Source organism: Podarcis muralis, chromosome Z, assembly GCF_964188315.1.
Source record: "Podarcis muralis chromosome Z, rPodMur119.hap1.1, whole genome shotgun sequence".
NCBI classification, from domain to species: domain Eukaryota; kingdom Metazoa; phylum Chordata; class Lepidosauria; order Squamata; family Lacertidae; genus Podarcis; species Podarcis muralis.
Window position 1 is genome coordinate 10,781,355 of NC_135673.1, and position 16,672 is coordinate 10,798,026.

General features: G+C 46.4%; 1 protein-coding gene across 8 annotated transcripts in view; it reads left to right on the forward strand.

The window, feature by feature from the left end:
* Positions 1–16,600, forward strand: part of GARNL3 (GTPase activating Rap/RanGAP domain like 3) — a 112,402-nt gene extending 95,802 nt beyond the window's left edge. For 7 of the 8 annotated variants that reach the window (XM_028714772.2, XM_028714768.2, XM_028714775.2 and 4 more), the window contains 6 exons: positions 1,952–2,059; positions 3,229–3,347; positions 3,864–3,999; positions 6,494–6,703; positions 7,523–7,634; positions 9,041–16,600. In XM_028714772.2, the coding sequence (XP_028570605.2) occupies positions 1,952–2,059; positions 3,229–3,347; positions 3,864–3,999; positions 6,494–6,703; positions 7,523–7,634; positions 9,041–9,194 (839 nt within the window). In that variant the 3' untranslated portion in view covers positions 9,195–16,600. The remainder of the gene's footprint in view (positions 1–1,951; positions 2,060–3,228; positions 3,348–3,863; positions 4,000–6,493; positions 6,704–7,522; positions 7,635–9,040) is intronic. The other variant, XM_028714777.2, reaches the window with a different exon arrangement.
* The last annotated feature ends 72 nt before the right edge of the window (positions 16,601–16,672 follow it).

Here is a 16,672-nt window from a genome sequence, read left to right on the forward strand (position 1 = left end):
GTAAGGTAGAATAGGGATTGCTAGAGCTGAAGAGAAACACCCTCTGCTGGCAGTCAGGAAAGCAATGGTGGTTGGGGTGTTTACGTGCATGTGCTTGCATGTGCACTTGAAAGCAGGGAGGCCTACCTGTGGAAATCAGAGGATGTTATTGAGATGATGCAACTTCAAGAATTTGCTTACTTTCCTCCCATTCCTTTTTTCCTTTTGCATGATGTCTGTTGGATTATGAACCTGCAGGCAGGGATTCTCTCATCTTTGATGCAAAACATAAAACAGTTGGAAAACGTTAGGTGCTTTATAAATGATATTATCATATTTTATTTTTATAAGTGATATTATTAATTTCACTATCATTTATAAAGTGGTAATAATAGTTCTACTAAGAGTACCTTAATTATGTTATTGGATATAGCCCAATCATCATCTTCATCATATTTCATAGAATTACAGAATCATAGAGTTGGAAGGGATCCTGAGGGTCATCTAGTCCAACCCAATGCAATGCAGGAATCTCAACTAATGCATCCATGACAGGTGGTCATCTTGCCATAGGTCTGCCCCCATAGGCATGAAAAGCATTTCTTCTCTTGCACATATGCCCCGCAATATATGTCCACTGCACATTAATGATTGATAAATAATATAATATAGTATAGTATAAGATAATATAATAAGACAGTTATACAATTTAAATAGAATAAGGATAATAGTAAACAGTTTGTTTGGAAAGGGGCAGAAGTAAGAGAAGAGAAAGACGGACTTGCTTTCCTGCTGGTTGCACATGTTCTTTGCATAAGCAGCACACGCTGGTGAGTGGGCAGCTGACAGGTGCATCAAAACAGCTGCCAGAAGTCGAAGTGAGCCTGGACTGATGCATTGGGCAGCCACTAAGCCTTCTCTTCTCCATTATCCTTATCCAAAACAAGGAGGGGCTCAAGTGGGTTGATGGTAGAATGCAGTAGATGGCCAACCCCCAAATCTTGCCCTCCCTTTTCCACTAGAATAGGCAAATGAGCCCACACCTAGTGGTAGTGGTGAAATTAGTCTGTGCAGCTTGACTTGAAGGCAGAAAGACGAGGAATCCGGAAAGGTTTCTGCCTTCTGGCCGCTTTGGCCATCACCCTACTTGCCAGTCCTCTGATTCTAGGTGAAGCTGACTTGAACAAAAATCTCAGTTTCTTGTCAGTATATCTTATTGGCAAAGCAAAGCTAGGAACCTGGATGAGCAAAAGCCCTTGCATATGTGGACAAAGCAGAAGAGCAAGGAGAAAGCAAGCACCAAACTTCCATTTCATAGAACTGTAGAGTCAAAAGGGAGCCTCCTGGCATGTTATGGGCTGTGCAATGCAGGGGGCAACAGCAGCATCTCTGGCATATGGGCCATCCAGCCTCTGCTTAAAATACCACCTCCTGGGGCAGACTGTTCCGCAGTGAAACAGCTGTTACCTTTAGGAAGATTCTCCTCACATTTAGCCAAAATCTGCTTTCCTTCCATTTCTGTCTTCAGTGCAGTGCTTTTTTTCTGGGAGTACGCAGGGGTATGCATACCCCTAAACATTTTGAGAATTTGGCCTCATTGAGGGGCAGTATTTCAATATGAGTAGGAAAATGAGAGTATCCCTAAACATTTTTAAAGGAAAAACAAGCACTGCTTCTATGTATTTGAAAACAGCTCTCTTCTCTCCCATGTTGAAGGTTGCCAATTCCACTGGTGACTACCTGTGGCTTTGGCATTGACCAGATGCTTGAGCATAGAGTAGCTGAGGCCTTTCCCAGTGAAATGGTGAGGCTGCAACAGGAGAAAGCTTCACTCCTTCTAATTTCTGTGTTCCTGGCTGTTGTCACGGGAGCAGGGCCAGTGACATTGCTTGGCTGCCTTGTTTTTCTACATTTAGTGTCAAGGTCTATGTTTCTTTATTTGCTTGAAGTTAACAGGGGTCTCTTGTTACAGATGTCTGCTATTACCGCAAAGTGTGTCCCTTCAATGGGGGCTCGCCTTTGGTCCAGCCATCAGCATCTGACTTCCACTTCAGCTGGAACCAGGTTCCTTATGCCATTGGTAAGAAGAACCAGTTGCCTCCCCCTTTCCGATAAGTCTCTGCTGCTGTGTGAAGCCATTGTAATGTGGAGGGACAGCCTCTATGGGCAGGCAGAGGGAGGGAGGAGGACAATGCGGTAGCAGGAAAAGAGAAAAGGGGGTGGTAGTCAGCAAGGAGTGCGGCCCTAAACAGAAAAAGGTTGTCCATCCTTAAAAGGTAAAGGGACCCCTGACCGTTAGGTCCAGTCGTGACCAACTCTGGGGTTGCGGCGCTCATCTCGCTTTATTGGCCGAGGGAGCCGGCGTACAGCTTCCAGGTCATGTGGCCAGCATGACCAAGCCACTTCTGGCAAACTAGAGCAGCGCACGGAAACACTGTTTACCTTCCCGCCAGAGCGGTACCTATTTATCTACTTGCACTTTGACGTGCTTTCGAACTGCTAGGTGGGCAGGAGCAGGGACCGATCAACAGGAGCTCACCCCGTCGTGGGGATTCGAACTGCCAACCTTCTGATCGGCAAGTCCTAGGCTCTGAGTTTAACCCACAGCATCACCCGCGCCCATCCTTAGCCTGCCTTAATTGTTTTGATCACATTATGCCCCTGTGTAACACAGAGACACCCATCAGTTTCCTGTCTGCTCCTGGATCCAGTACACAAATGCCTCCTCCTGACTTCAGAGCCTGCCATTGCCCTGACCCGTCTCTCCTCCCTTATAACCCTGCCCTTTGCTCCACTACCCTCAACTGTCCAAAACTCTCTTGCTCCACCTTTTCCTCTCTTTCTGCTACTTCTTCTGCCTGAAGCACCTGCACAATACCTTCCTCTCTCCCTTCAAATCTCTCTGTCCTCAAAACCCACATTTTCTGGGAAGCCTTTGGCACAACCCCATTAGCTGCACCCCCTCCTAAAAACAGAGCTTTAGTATGTGCAACTGAGCAGACCTGAAGAGTCTTCTTCCCCTCTCCATTGCCTCTTTCTTAGTTAAATTTTAGGGGCAGGAATCTGTTTTTGATGTTGTTGGACTTTGATGGTGCTATGTAAGTCAGTAATAACATAGTAAAGGCTTATTGTAGATCAGGAAAACTTCAGAGCTTCATGATGCTTGGGACTGTCAACATGTGCAGAGAAGCCCATCATATACCATGTTGCATTTATTTCTTCATAAAATGCTTTTGTCTCCTCCTGCAGTTTGCGCTTTCCCCTATATTTTGGCCTTCACCACCGATTCCATTGAGATCCGATTAGTGGTGAATGGGAACCTCGTCCACACAGCTGTGGTCCCTGCGCTTCAGCTGGTGGCATCAAGGGTAAGGCAGTGAGATAAGAAATCTGGTTTCCTGTGCAAAATTCCCCTTCTTCTAGACATGCCTCTTCTAGCACTACAAAGGCAGAATCATAGAATTGTAGATTTGGAAGGGACCCTGTGTTTCATATTACGACTGCCTCATTTAACCCATAAGCCCACTAAACAAGCGGGACATGCAACAAAACTTTACTGTGTGATATTTCTGTTCAGGCTGCCGGCCAGCTGGCCATGCTCTTTTCCATGATATTCCATTCCCACTCACTTTTCTGGGTTTTCTCCCTAACTGCCAGACAGCATTCTGTGCTCACTGAGTATCCTCTGTACCCACTGACCTATTTTGCCCTCATTGCTGCCCAAGGTATCCCTCCCTGGACAAACATTTTGGTACTTATACAAACCTTGGGGTTTCCTTTTTGTGGGTGCCATTGGAGATGTTTGTGGGCACACGGGTACCACCGTGACAATCCATAGCTTCAGATAAGTCCACTTTGCTAACACAGCCTCTTTCTCCTTCCAGTCAGATATCTATTTCAGAGCCGTAACGGCAGTGAGCGAGCCATCCAACGGCAGTTCCAAGGAGACTAATTCACCTACTACCCCTCAGACGCCATCAGTCAATGAAATCCCTGTTTTCTCTCCTTCCGCAGCAGAAGGTAAGGAAGGGGCTGAGGCCAACTGAGAATTTGTTGCTTCTGTAGTATGTTCAGCTAAAGCAGTGGTTCTCAACCTGTGGGTCCCCAGATGTTGTTGAACTACAACTCTCTCATCATCCCTGAGCTCTGGCCTTGCTAGCTAGGGGTGATGGGAGTTGTAGTTCAACAACATCTGGGGACCCACAGGTTGAAAAAGGCTGAGCTAAAGCATCAGTCTTCAAACTTTGTGGGCTTGAAACTGTCCTTTTATCCCAAATCTGCACAATGTCGGACTTAGGGAGATAGGAAGGCATATTTTTCCATTCTGTGTTCATTGCATGCAGTGCTGCTTCTGTTCCACTGCAGTCATCTTCCACCTAAAGTTATTTGCCTTGCTATCATCTGCGGTGAAATTAACTGATTTGTGTGATTCACCAATTAAATGTGTAAAATGTTGTGGTTTTTTAGCTAAGCCAATTCAGATGCATAGATGTTACATGTTTTATTTCTTTTGTTTTATTTCTTTTTAGCTACTGCTGTTTTTAACCATATTGTAAATACCTGTTTTTTAAACTAGTTTTTAAATGGATAATCTTAATGTTTTATTTTAAATTTTTGCAAACTGCTTAGAGGTTTTGCTTTGTTTTGCATTCAAGTGGTATATAAATTTTGTTAAATAAATAAATAAATCTGGCATAAGAGTGCTAACTTCATATAAAATCGGTTGGTCTTTTTAAGGGAGTATAGGATCAATTGAAGAAGGATTAGGTGAATTAAGAAAAATGAAGTGTGGATCTAATTAATGGAGTCATTTGTTTTACTTATAGGTTATAGAAAACAATGAACACTATAAAGGAAAAAATAGTGTTATATATTATAGTAGATCAAATATTACGTTACATAGAAGATTCTTAATCCTTTTTGTAGAATACTTTAAGAAATGTAATTTGAAATACTGTTCAAGGAATGTAATTTGAAATACTATTCAAGGGGGGAAGGGTTTAATTTATGTTTATGCTTCAGTCAATATTACTTTTGTAATACAGTGTGGTAAGGAAAAAAATAACAAATTAGAAAATTAATAAAAATAATAAATCAATAAGGCACACCTGGAGCATGTGGACTATTTAAACCCCTTCCAGTCGGGTTTTAGGCTCCACCATGCGACTGAAACTGCCTTAGACATGCTGGTTGATGATCTCTGGTGGGCTAGGGACAGAGATGAAAGCTGTTTCCTGGTTCTGCTGGATCTCTCAGCAGCTTTTGATACTGTCAACCACAGTATCCTCCAGGGCCAACTAGGAGGGCTGGAGGCAATGGTTTCGCTCCTTCCTCCTAGATTGTGTCTAGAAAGTAGTGGTGGGGGATTAATGTTCAAACCCCATGGCGCTCACTTGTGGGGTGCCCCAGGGCTCCAAACTCTCCCCCATTCTTTTTAACATCTATATGAAACCGCTGGGTTTGGGCTGGGTGTTCACCAGTAAGCGAATCATACCCAGCTCTACCTTTCTTTTAATTCAGAACCAGTGAAGGCAGTGAACATCCTGTGTGGGTGTCTGTAGGCGGTTGGGGGGAGGGGTAGATGGCAGTCAACAGATGGAGGTTGAATCCCGACAAAACAGAAGTACTGTTTCTGGGGGACAGGGGGCGGGCAGGTGGGGGGACTCCCTGGTCCTGAATGGAGTAACTGTGCCCCTAAAGGACTCACAGCTGTCCATGGAGGCACAAGCCAAGGGCACCAGTGTCCAGGGCAGCTGTCTACCAGCTCCATCTAGTACTCCAGCTTGGACCCTACCTGCCCGCACACTGTCTTGCCAGATTGGTACATACTCTGGTTATCTCCCGCTTGGACTACTGCAATGTGCTGTATGTGGAGCTACCTTTGAAGGTGATTCAGAAACTACAATTAATCCAGAATGCGGCTGCCAGACTGGTTACTGGGAGCTGCCACCGGGACCATATAACACTGGTCCTAAAAGATCTACATTGGCTCCCAGTACATTTCCTAGCACAAATCAAAGTTTTGGTGCTGACCTTTAAATTCCTAAATAGCTTTGGTCCTGTATACTTGAAGGAGCGTCTCCGCTCCCATCGTTCAGCCCGGACACTGAGATCCTTCTCCGAGGGCCTTCTGGTGGTTCCCTCATTGTGAGAAGTGAGGTTACAGGGAACCAGGGCGCATGGGTACGGCCTTCTCGGTAGTCACACCCTCTCTTAGAACACCCTCCCACCAGGTGGCAAGGAAACAAACAATTATCTGACTTTTGGAAGACATCTGAAGGCATCCCAAATAGGGAAGTTTTTAATGTGCAATGTTTTCCTGTGGTTTTATAATTTGCTGGAAGCCACCCAGAGTGGCTGGGGCAACCCAGTCAGATGGGCAGCATATAAATAATACATGATTGTTATTATTATAAGGAGGGTAAAAGAGTTTTTTTGTGGACCGCCAACTCACCCGCAAGCCTGCTTATAGTCAACTCCTGCTCCACGACCCTCCTCCTCCTTGTCACTTCAGGTGAAGCTCTGTGCAAAAACATCTACAAGATCCCCCTGAGCAACCTGGTCGGCAGGAGCATCGAACGCCCACTCAAGTCCCCCCTGGTCCCCAAAGTCATCACCACCCCGACGTCGGCCAGCAGCGCCTCCATCCCTGTCGCTCCTTCCCTCTCTTTGTCGCGCATAGAGATCAAAGAAATCGCAACCCGGACACGCAAAGAATTACTTGGTAAAGTAATAGGGCCATCCAGGGGCATAGGCAGCAAGGGATCCTGGCGGCAGCACTGCCAGGCACACTGAGATATTTGGATGTAGCCATGATCTATATTGGAATTGTAATGGGTGAAAATGCAACACCCTGGTGCTGGAGTTCGTTTGTCAAGATGCTATTGACTGACACTGCAGGTATTGATCTCTCACTCAGGCTTGCTTGAATCTCTTGACTGTGGCATGGGCTAGTCTGCTTGTCTGTTCAGGGGCTTGCAGATTTCAGCAGAATATGGTAGCCAAGCCCTCCCCAAACCCCGTGGTTGTCAGGAATCTGACCTCAAACTGTGTGCCTCTGTATTGTGAGATCAAGGACAATCTCCTCCTTTTTGGTGGGGATTGTTGCTCTGCCACCTTTCCAGCTCCAAATTTGGAGCTTGTGATTTGTAACTAAGTTGCCAAGGCACCTAAAGAGCCTTAGCCCCCTTGGGACCCCAAATGGTGAATCCCAGCCTCTCTCACCAGCTTGGATCTGGAGAGGAGGGCAGTGATCTCCCCTGTCACTGACCAGCAAAGCTCAGCACTATGGCAGTGGTCCAAGCTGGAGAGGAAAGCCAAGAGACTTCTCATCACCCTTTGCCAAAGACAGCAAAAGGCTCACTACAGTGATGACAGCTAGACGATTTATAGATTCCCCCGTCTGTTGTTGTATTACACTTACCAGTGATCACCTCGGAGGCCCCTTTGGGGAACAGCCAGGTGGAATTAGTCATTGACAAATGAAACAATTCCATTGCCTTTACTCTGAGAATTCAGAAGCATTCCTTTCTTCTTCATCCAGGTCTCCTAGACGGCCAAGGTCCCAAGTCGGAGGGAGGACAGAAGCAGAAGAAAACCCCCCAGAAACAGTCAGACCCCAAGCCAGGAACAGTACGGTCAACAAGTAGTGACAGGTAACATATAGAGAGGTGCAATTCTTTGAGGGGCGGAAGCAGCACTCTGAACAAGAGTCCATATTCTCATTGCATCTGCAGCCCCTAAACTGCCTATTAGGTCAGAATCATGTTGCATACTCCCAATTGAATGCCTTCCTTTAATTCTTTGTAAAACCTGCCAGCAGCAAGGGGTGGGAGGCTTCTAACCACCACCGCCCCCATCCAAGGTCTTGATCCAAATCACACATAGCTAGAGCTGCATAAAGGAGAACTCTCCAGCTGCTTGAAGCAGTATGCTTTTGGACACAAGTTGCTGGGAATTGTAATTGGTGGAGACTGCTGTTCTGCCTCTGGTCCCACCTGCAGGCTTCTCATTAGGGCATCTGGTAGGCCATTGTGAGAACAGGATGCTAGACTAGGTGGTCCTTTGGCCTTATTCAGCAGGGCTCTTCTTACCTTACATGTAAGGTACATGTGCTACAAAATGTAGTTAAGACCACCAAGTAAAGGGACCCCTGACCACTAGGTCGTGTCGCGGATGACTCTGGGGTTGCGGCGCTCATCATGCTTTATTGGCCGAGGGAGCCGGCGTACAGCTTCCGGGTCATGACTAAGCTGCTTCTGGTGAACCAGAGCAGCGCACGGAAACGCCGTTTACCTTCCTGCTGGAGCGGTACCTATTTATCTACTTGCACTTTGAGGTGCTTTCGAACTGCTAGGTTGGCAGGAGCAGGGACCGAGCAACGGGAGCTCACCCCGTCAGGGGGATTCGAACCGCCGACCTTCTGATCGGCAAGTCCTAGGCTCTGTGGTTTAACCCACGGTGCCACCCGCGTCCCACCTACCAAGAGGATTAGGCAAATTCATGGAGGATAAGCCTATCAATGGCTACTAGCCGCAATGGCTATGTTAGCCCTCCTCTGTCTGAAGCCATCACCTCCAAAGTGTTGTTATTTGTGGACCTTAAGGTCCTCTGCGGGGCATACCAAGAGAGGTGGTCCCATAGGTTTGTGGGTCCTAGGCCGCACAGGGTGCCCCAACTTTTAATAGCAAGTGGACCATGAGTACTTTAACATGGGACCCATAGGCCACACACTGCCTTGTCGTGGGGGGGCAGGGTGAGCAAGGCCAAAACCTGACACATACCCAGCTGGGAAGGTGCTAACTAGGCTTTGGGATGGAGGTGAGAGCACTCTAGGATCCTGTCAGAGCTGCCATCCTTCCCTGGCTTTGGGAAGGTAACATAAGGGCTGTGGGAGGTGTCAAATGTTGAACTGCCCTGGTCTAGCAAATGGAAGGAGCTGTACATGGTAAGAGAGAATAAACATTTGATCTGCTGTGATCACAGGTTATGGATCTTTTTTGTGGCGGAGGTGAGGGGTGCTTGAATTTTCCTTTCTTGATTTCTGCCTTCCTCTCCACAGGCTCGTTGCATGCTCTTTCGAAAGCACTTCTGAAGAGCGCCACTTCTCCACCAGTTCAGACCCCGACACCACTACACGGGACGAGAGCCCCCAGTCCAGCAGCCTCTTTCAGCTTGGGGCTTCCTTTGATGAAGACATCATTGACTTGAAGTGAAGACAATCTGGACACAGCACTTGCACACCTTCCCTGACCCCCCCACCCCCCATTTGTTATGACTCTCTAAACAGTATCACACTACATTTTCTGATAATTCTGATAATACAGAATATATACATAGGCAATCAAGATCTAGAATGCCCAGTATTTCCAGCTTATTCAGATGGAAAGGGCAGGCGGGACGTAGCATATTTTATTCTCCTTGGTTGAATATTAGGGCACTCACCCCATCACAGGAATCTCAGCTGGTGGAGCAGACGAGTTTTAATCAGTTAATTGATTAAAGCGTATATGACTTAAACATTAGTTTTCAGTTTAAAAAGGCTGTCCACGTTTGGGGGGATCGGACAACTTGTTATAAACTCCACAGTGACACAAAGCTGGGAGATCCTCCTAAGCCCCCCCCCCCAACACATTTTGTAGGAACATAGGGAGCCGCTGTATACCAGTCAAACCATTGGTCCATCTAACTCAGTATCTTCTGCACTGAACAGCAGCAACTCTCCAGGGTTTCAGACTACGGTCATCCCAAATCCTACCTGGAGATGCCAGGGATTAGACCTGGAGCCCTATACAGGCAAAGCAGATTCTCCACCACTGAGCTAGGGCCCTTCCCTAAGCCAGCAGGCTGTGCTGCAATAGGAACTTTGGCTGGGGGCACAAGTGGCCTCAGAGGAGGACCCATATCTCCTGCAAGAGGAGAGAGGGTGACATTTCCCTTGCTCGGTTTGTTGCAACAACTTTATAAGTGGGAGGGAGATGGCCGAGGAGGGAAAAGCTCCACTCTCTCTCTCTTACATTGCTAAAGGGCTAGGAATGAGGAAGAGGGAAAGTTGGGTGCTGTACATCCCACTAACCCAAAGCAGGATTTAGTTTCCAGGCTCCCCATCTTCCCAAGCTCCTCTTTTTGCCAAAGAGAAGCTCTGCGCCCTTCCTCTTCTTTCATCATGCTGCCCAGGAAGACTCACAAACAGCATCATTCCTTCATTTCTGAATGGTGCATCCATATGTCACAGGACGCACCATCTCAGAATAGGCCTTCCCACCCACCCACCCATGTGAAGGGGGTGATCCTTCTATGACCAACTGCAATTTTTAAGACGTACTTAAATTAAAAATTATTAATTTAACAAAAAATAAAATCTATGTTACCTGATTAGAAAGACTTTTTAATCAGTTTAATCTACTGTGATTAAACAGCGGTCCTTATCTCTTCAGACTAGCATAGCAGGTAGCCAGGGAAGGTTGTAGTGTTTTAAGTAACGTCTTAAACCATTAATTTGCCCCAGTTCCCTCCCCGCACTCACTTGGCAATACTTTATTTGGAGTAGCTGATGCAGACGTGAATGACGAAACTCTTCCTCACATTCACAGCAAAAAAAAAAAAAGGTTGGGATGATCAGACTACAAATAAATTCTGTGCCCTCCAAAAGTATAAATGTTTTGAGTGAGCAGGCAACCCTCATCCTGGTCTCAGGACTATTGGCACATTTGCTGATTAGCTAAAATGATTGTCCACAGACACCAGGTAAGAGCTGCATTCCTGGGGTGTGGGGGATGCATTGAAGAGGAAGCACTGCTCCAGGGCATTTACACTCCTCTTGCTTCTGCTGAACAGACTTTGGGGGGCATTTGTATTTCCAAAACCTGCCAAACCTCTTTAACAGGGAAGAGATTTACCGGTATGTGCATGCTGCATGGGAAGGGAAATCTCTTCTCTCTTTCTTGCTCTCTCTCCCCTCCTTCCCTCCCCCCCCTTTCAGAAATCTCAAAGACAACAACCTGTCTTCCCTCTCACATTGCCCTTAGCTGTCCACATACTGCTGTTTTCTGAGAAGAAAATGGAAGTTGGATACGGAAAGCTGGTGCAGCGTGGAAAAGACCATTTGATGATAGTTCTCCGTCTGCAGAATAGATGCTCCTGCCACATGGCAGGTGTTGAACCCCAAAGGCCTTTGCTCCCCACTTACCTTCTCTTGATTCATTTCCTCCTTCTTCTTTTTATAAAGTTGCAGACACTTGATTTATACAACTTCACACAGATCAACTTAAACTACCTGTCCTGTGAGGGATCCCATCTTGCTTCCATTGGGGGTGAGGGAACGGAGTCTTTCTTATGTATGTATGTATGTATTTATTTTCCTGCTCTTAAAGCAACTGATCAATAAACGAAGCAATACTTTTAATTAACGATGTGCTTAGAAAAAGGACAGAACGGCCTGCCTTTCCCACAAAGCAGGGCTTTTATGGCATAGCAATAGATGAGAGAGATTTCAGCTTGCCGTGTGATAGAATGGTTAACTTTTCATTTTTAAAGAAAAACAGGTTTATTGCAGGGTATTTTTTTTTAAATGGCAAAGGCATGTGTCTGCTTTGGGACTGGAAGTGGGTGGGTCTGGAAAGGGATCCTAGCAGGGCAGAGGTGTGAAATTCAGCTTGCTTCCTGCTTGCAGATTTCGAAGTTGCAGCTTCCCTTCTCCTACCTCCTTAGCCCACCAATATTCCATGAGTCCAGCCCCTCTGTCCCCTCTATTACACAATTGCCTTATATTTGCCAGTAGAACAGAACACTTAATCCATCCTTGGTGAGATGCTTGTAGCAATTAAAACAGTTCAACATTGTGCCCATTAGATACAGGAGCCGTGGCATCTACTAAAGGTGACAACATAGCTGTACAGGTTAGCTTGTTGCATGTAGCCTGCTCAAGTATGTGCAGAAGCTGCATGACTTAACTTTCCAACTTGATGCAAGTGGACTGAACCCTTAGCAACGGAAAAGCTTGCAGTTGCTGTTCAGGTGAGATGGGGTGGGCGGGATCTCAAGTCTGACAAACTCAGGCCTCCTCTTTGCATAGGGAAAAGGAATGCAATGTCATGTGTGTACACCCCGCCCCCAAGCATCATAGTGCTTTGTGATGTTGCCATCTTGACAGCCAGTTGGCATTGCCAGTAGCAAGTGAGATTGGTCACCTGTCTGAGCCTGATTAACAGGCCTACTGAGTCCCAGATTCAGCTCGATCACTCACAGTAGGAAACTAATGATGGCTTAAGAACTGTGTGAGTGAAGAAGCCACACCTTTTACTCTCTTACCTAGAAGCTCTTAACTTGAGCTGACATGTGGATGACTCCTCCCTCCACACATACATGGGAGGAGAGTTAGGCAGAGCCTTTTCCAGATTTGTAGAATCCCTACCAACAGAAGTGCTGTACATCTGAGTAGTTAGAGCACATAACTTTGCATGCGAAAGCACCCAGCTTTTCTTAAATAAAAACAAAAGGCACCGGGAGGTTTTTGGTGTTGGGGAACCTTTGGCCCTCTAGATGTCTTTGAACTACAGCTCTCATCAGCCCCAGCCAGTGTGGCCAGTCATCAGGGATGATGGAAGTTACAGTCCATCAACAGCCGGAGGGCCAGAAATTCCCACCACCTACCTTAGCCCTTGTTGGGCCCTTGATGGAGGAACTAAGACTCTGGCTTGATGCCTCTGCTTAAATGAAATCATTTCCCCCTATTTCCCTCCTTCGCCATTGTAGGCCACATCCTTGTCTCATTTCCAATGAGACATTTTTGTTTGTTTGTTTGTTTGCTCCTGCACAAGAAATTCTAACTTGGGAGTTACACCACATCAAGTAGGTTCATGTCAACATCTAAGCGGCGTCATCCCTTTCCAGCACCCTCATTCATCTTCCCACTGGCAATTCTGATCTCTCTAGTGCAAGCCCTGCTTGAAAACGTGCCACAGGGAATGTCCTCATTGCAGAGTGGATTTTATCCCAGCAGCAGCATTTGTTACAGATCAGAGCATGGTAGGAAGGCACTACATCAGGTACGTGTTCCCCTAGGAGGTGGAAGCTCCCTATGAGAAAACTGCTTGGGTGGGGTCAGTGTGTAAGATGTAGGCCAGTCCTATGGGCAGCTGCAACAGCTTGGCACCTAGAAGGCTGTCTTATACCGAACTAGTCCATTGTTCCCTCTAGTTCAGTATTATCTACACTGAATAGCAGCAGTCTATGAGGGTTGCGGGGACGCGGGTGGCGCTGTGAGTAAAACCTCAGCGCCTAGGACTTGCCGATCGCATGGTCGGCGGTTCGAATCCCTGCGGCGGGGTGTGCTCCCGTTGCTCGGTCCCAGCGCCTGCCAACCTAGCAGTTCGAAAGCACCCCCGGGTGCAAGTAGATAAATAGGGACTGCTTACTAGCGGGAAGATAAACGGCGTTTCCGTGTGCTACGCTGGCTCGCCAGAGCAGCTTCGTCACGCTGGCCACGTGACCCGGAAGTGTCTGCGGACAGCGCTGGCTCCCGGCCTCTAGAGTGAGATGAGTGCACAACCCTAGAGTCTGTCAAGACTGGCCCGTACGGGCAGGGGTACCTTTACCTTTTATGAGGGTTGCAGGCAATGACATTCCCAGCTGCAGACATTCTTGAGATGCTAGGGTTTGAACTGTGAACATTCTACATACAAAGTGTGTGTTCTAACAACAGAGCTCTAGCCCCTTAAAAGCAAAGTAAGATTCTAGTCCTCATCATTCTGAACAAAGGGCTGAATTAAATAAGAACATAGGAAGCTGCCTTATCCCCAGTCAGCCCATTGGTCTATCTAGCCCACTGTTGTCTACACTGACTGGCAGTGGCTTTCAGGAAGGTGTCCTTACCAGGCCTGCCTGGAGATTCCATTGGGGATTCAACCTGTGTGTCAAGCAGATTCTTTACCACTGAGTGATTATGGCCCTTTGAGGCAAGGCTTGAAATAGTTTGGCTCGGGGGAGGGGGGATTAAAGCTCCTCCTGTACACCCCACTCCTCTGAGATATTCCATAACTGAACATCTGGCATTTCCTTCTTTGTCTTGATGTAGCTATTTGTTTAGCATCTATTGCTTTTTCATTTGTTTGGTAACTAGGGAGCGCTAATGCTAGAATGTTGCTGATGAATCCTCTTTTTGGCTTTCTGGACCTGTTGATGATACCTTGCATTTTCTCTTTCCGGGACAATAACTATGTAGTTATCTATATGGTACCTGGAGATGGAGACATTTTGGGGGGCACGGCAGCTTTTAATTGGAAGGTCACCAGCCTCCTCTAAACACTGTGGCCTCAATACAATCTGTGCTTCTCTTCCCACTCCTCCCCCCCCCCCCAAGAGTCAGTTCTCACAAGGACCTCTCTCCCTCTCTGGTTGCAGCCACTGACTCACAAGGTAGCCTTAGGTGAGTGACTGTGCCTCTTAAATGAGTGTTCTGCTATAGGGATGAGGTTGTAAGAACATGTACAACCTTGGAAATTGTGGTTTAGTTCTGTTTGGGCAGCCTAATGGTAATAATAACTGCAGTGGCATCGTCCCCTGCCTACAGCTTACTTTTGAATAGTAAGCACATTCCCCTTGCCCTTCCTATCAGTTGGGAACATTTGAGAATTGGATTTGTCTCTTTGTTTATCCATTTGTGCTTGAAGTGTTCAATCATGCTTATAGGGCTGAGGGGAGAAGACTGGTCCGCTTGCTGCTGTCACAACAGCCCCTACTTCCAGCTCGCAAGAAGTTCCAGCTGTTCCTAAGGGGGTGTTATATGTGCAGGTCTCCCACATCTGCTCTGTCACCAGCCAGTCCAATAGATCCAATACATCTCATTTTTTTCTGACTATATCTTTTGTGTTTGCAAAGGCAGCTCTGGAGGACAAAGCCAGCACTCAGGCTTGTTCTCAAACATTACTAGTGCAGATGATCTATACTTTTCTATCCGGTCTTCCTCCGAAAGAGCTGTCTCAAAAAAAAAAAAGGCTGATTACAGTAGGTGCCCAGGTGATGCAACAGCATTCGCTGCCCCCAGACCATCCACTGTTGCCAAATAAAAAAAGAAGTCTGTGATCTAATAGATCTCAAAGCAAGGAACATCATTTGCCAGAATAGTTGGCAAAGTTTGCCTCTTACAACCCAGTCCTTGTGGCACTAAAGGTCCTTGCCGTGATTGTAGCATTAATATCTCTCTCTCTCTCTCTCTCTCTCTCACACACACACACACACACACACACACACACACACACACACCTTTGCATGTCTGTCCTGTATGTGCCATTTGACACTTGATGAACCCGAAGATCCACATTTCCTTCCCCCACCACAACCCAGTGGCATTCTTGTGTGTCCAAGTGAGCAGGATTTTATCTTTCTTTTTTTTAAAAAAGGGGTGGGTGGGGTGTTACTATTTTCTGCAGGTTTGGACTTCCTAATATTTATTATGTATTTCTCTTGCCAGACGGAAAGCACTCACAAATGCTAACGTTTGTATAAAACAAATTTGTTGTCTACCCTGGTTGCTTGTCCCCCCCACCCTTCCTTATAAAAAGCCCTCAAGCAGAATCCAGCACAACTCATGGTTGGCGACAAACAGCCTTCTTTGGCAAGGGAACCGACTTCTGAGTAAAGCTGCAGTCGTGGGACCCCCTATCAAGTTGTTGGGGGGCTTCCTTTTTATGATGGGTTTCCTTAACCCCTGCTGTTAGGAGAGACTTGTGTGTGTAGGAGGGGTGATTTGCCTGAAATTGGGGGAGTTCGGTGGAGCTTGAGGATTTCATTAGGCTCTCTACTCCTCTATTCTAGCAGTGACTGGGCTTTAGTGCCGAGTCAAGCCGTGTAGGCACAATTAAGTCCGTCTGAATTCAGTGAAATTGGGCAGATCTGAGGCCTATGCAAGTTTCCTCAGAAGTAAGTCTCAGGGGAATCAGGCCTTGTTCCCTGGAAAGTGCGTTTCATGAATCCAGCCTTGCAGTAGTCATAGGAAGCTGCCTTGTGCTGGGTCAGACCATTAGGTCTACCTAGCTCAGTAGCATCTGCATTTACTGGCAGGAGCAGCCCAAGATTCTGGACAGGTTGCCTTCCAAGCACTACCTGGAGATTCCAGGGCTTGAGCCTAGCTCTGACCCTGAGCTACAGCCCTTCCCATCCTCTGCATGTTTACTTGGAAACAGGTGCAAATGTGTTCCATCGAGCTTAGTCCTTAGGTCATCATCCATAAGGCTGCTGCTTTCGTCGCACCAAACTTTTGCTGGATCCTGTCCCTTGACTGTTATCTAGTGGGGTTTTGTACTTTTCACCAATTATGTACTGTTGGGCTGTGGCTTCCCCTCTTGTGAGTCTCAAAGTTTAAATTACCACCAAGTGTCTTAAACTCGATTGTATTGCCATTGTTTTTAAATGCTAAAGTAATAATGTATTGTTATTTTTATTATTGTTTCCCCTCTTTTGTGTTTTCAAATGTAGCCTGTAAAGAAAGAGAATCACAATACGAATATAATGGCAGAAATCTGTTCTAAAAGTTCCATAGACCACAGCTGTAAAATGAACTGTAGGGTTTTTCTTTTCTTTACTTCCTTGATATGTAATAAATATTTATGACATTTGGTCTCTTCTTCTGCCCCCTTGGGGTGCACATTTGTAACAAATGAGACAAACATAAGATAGACAACACCATAGATTGTTA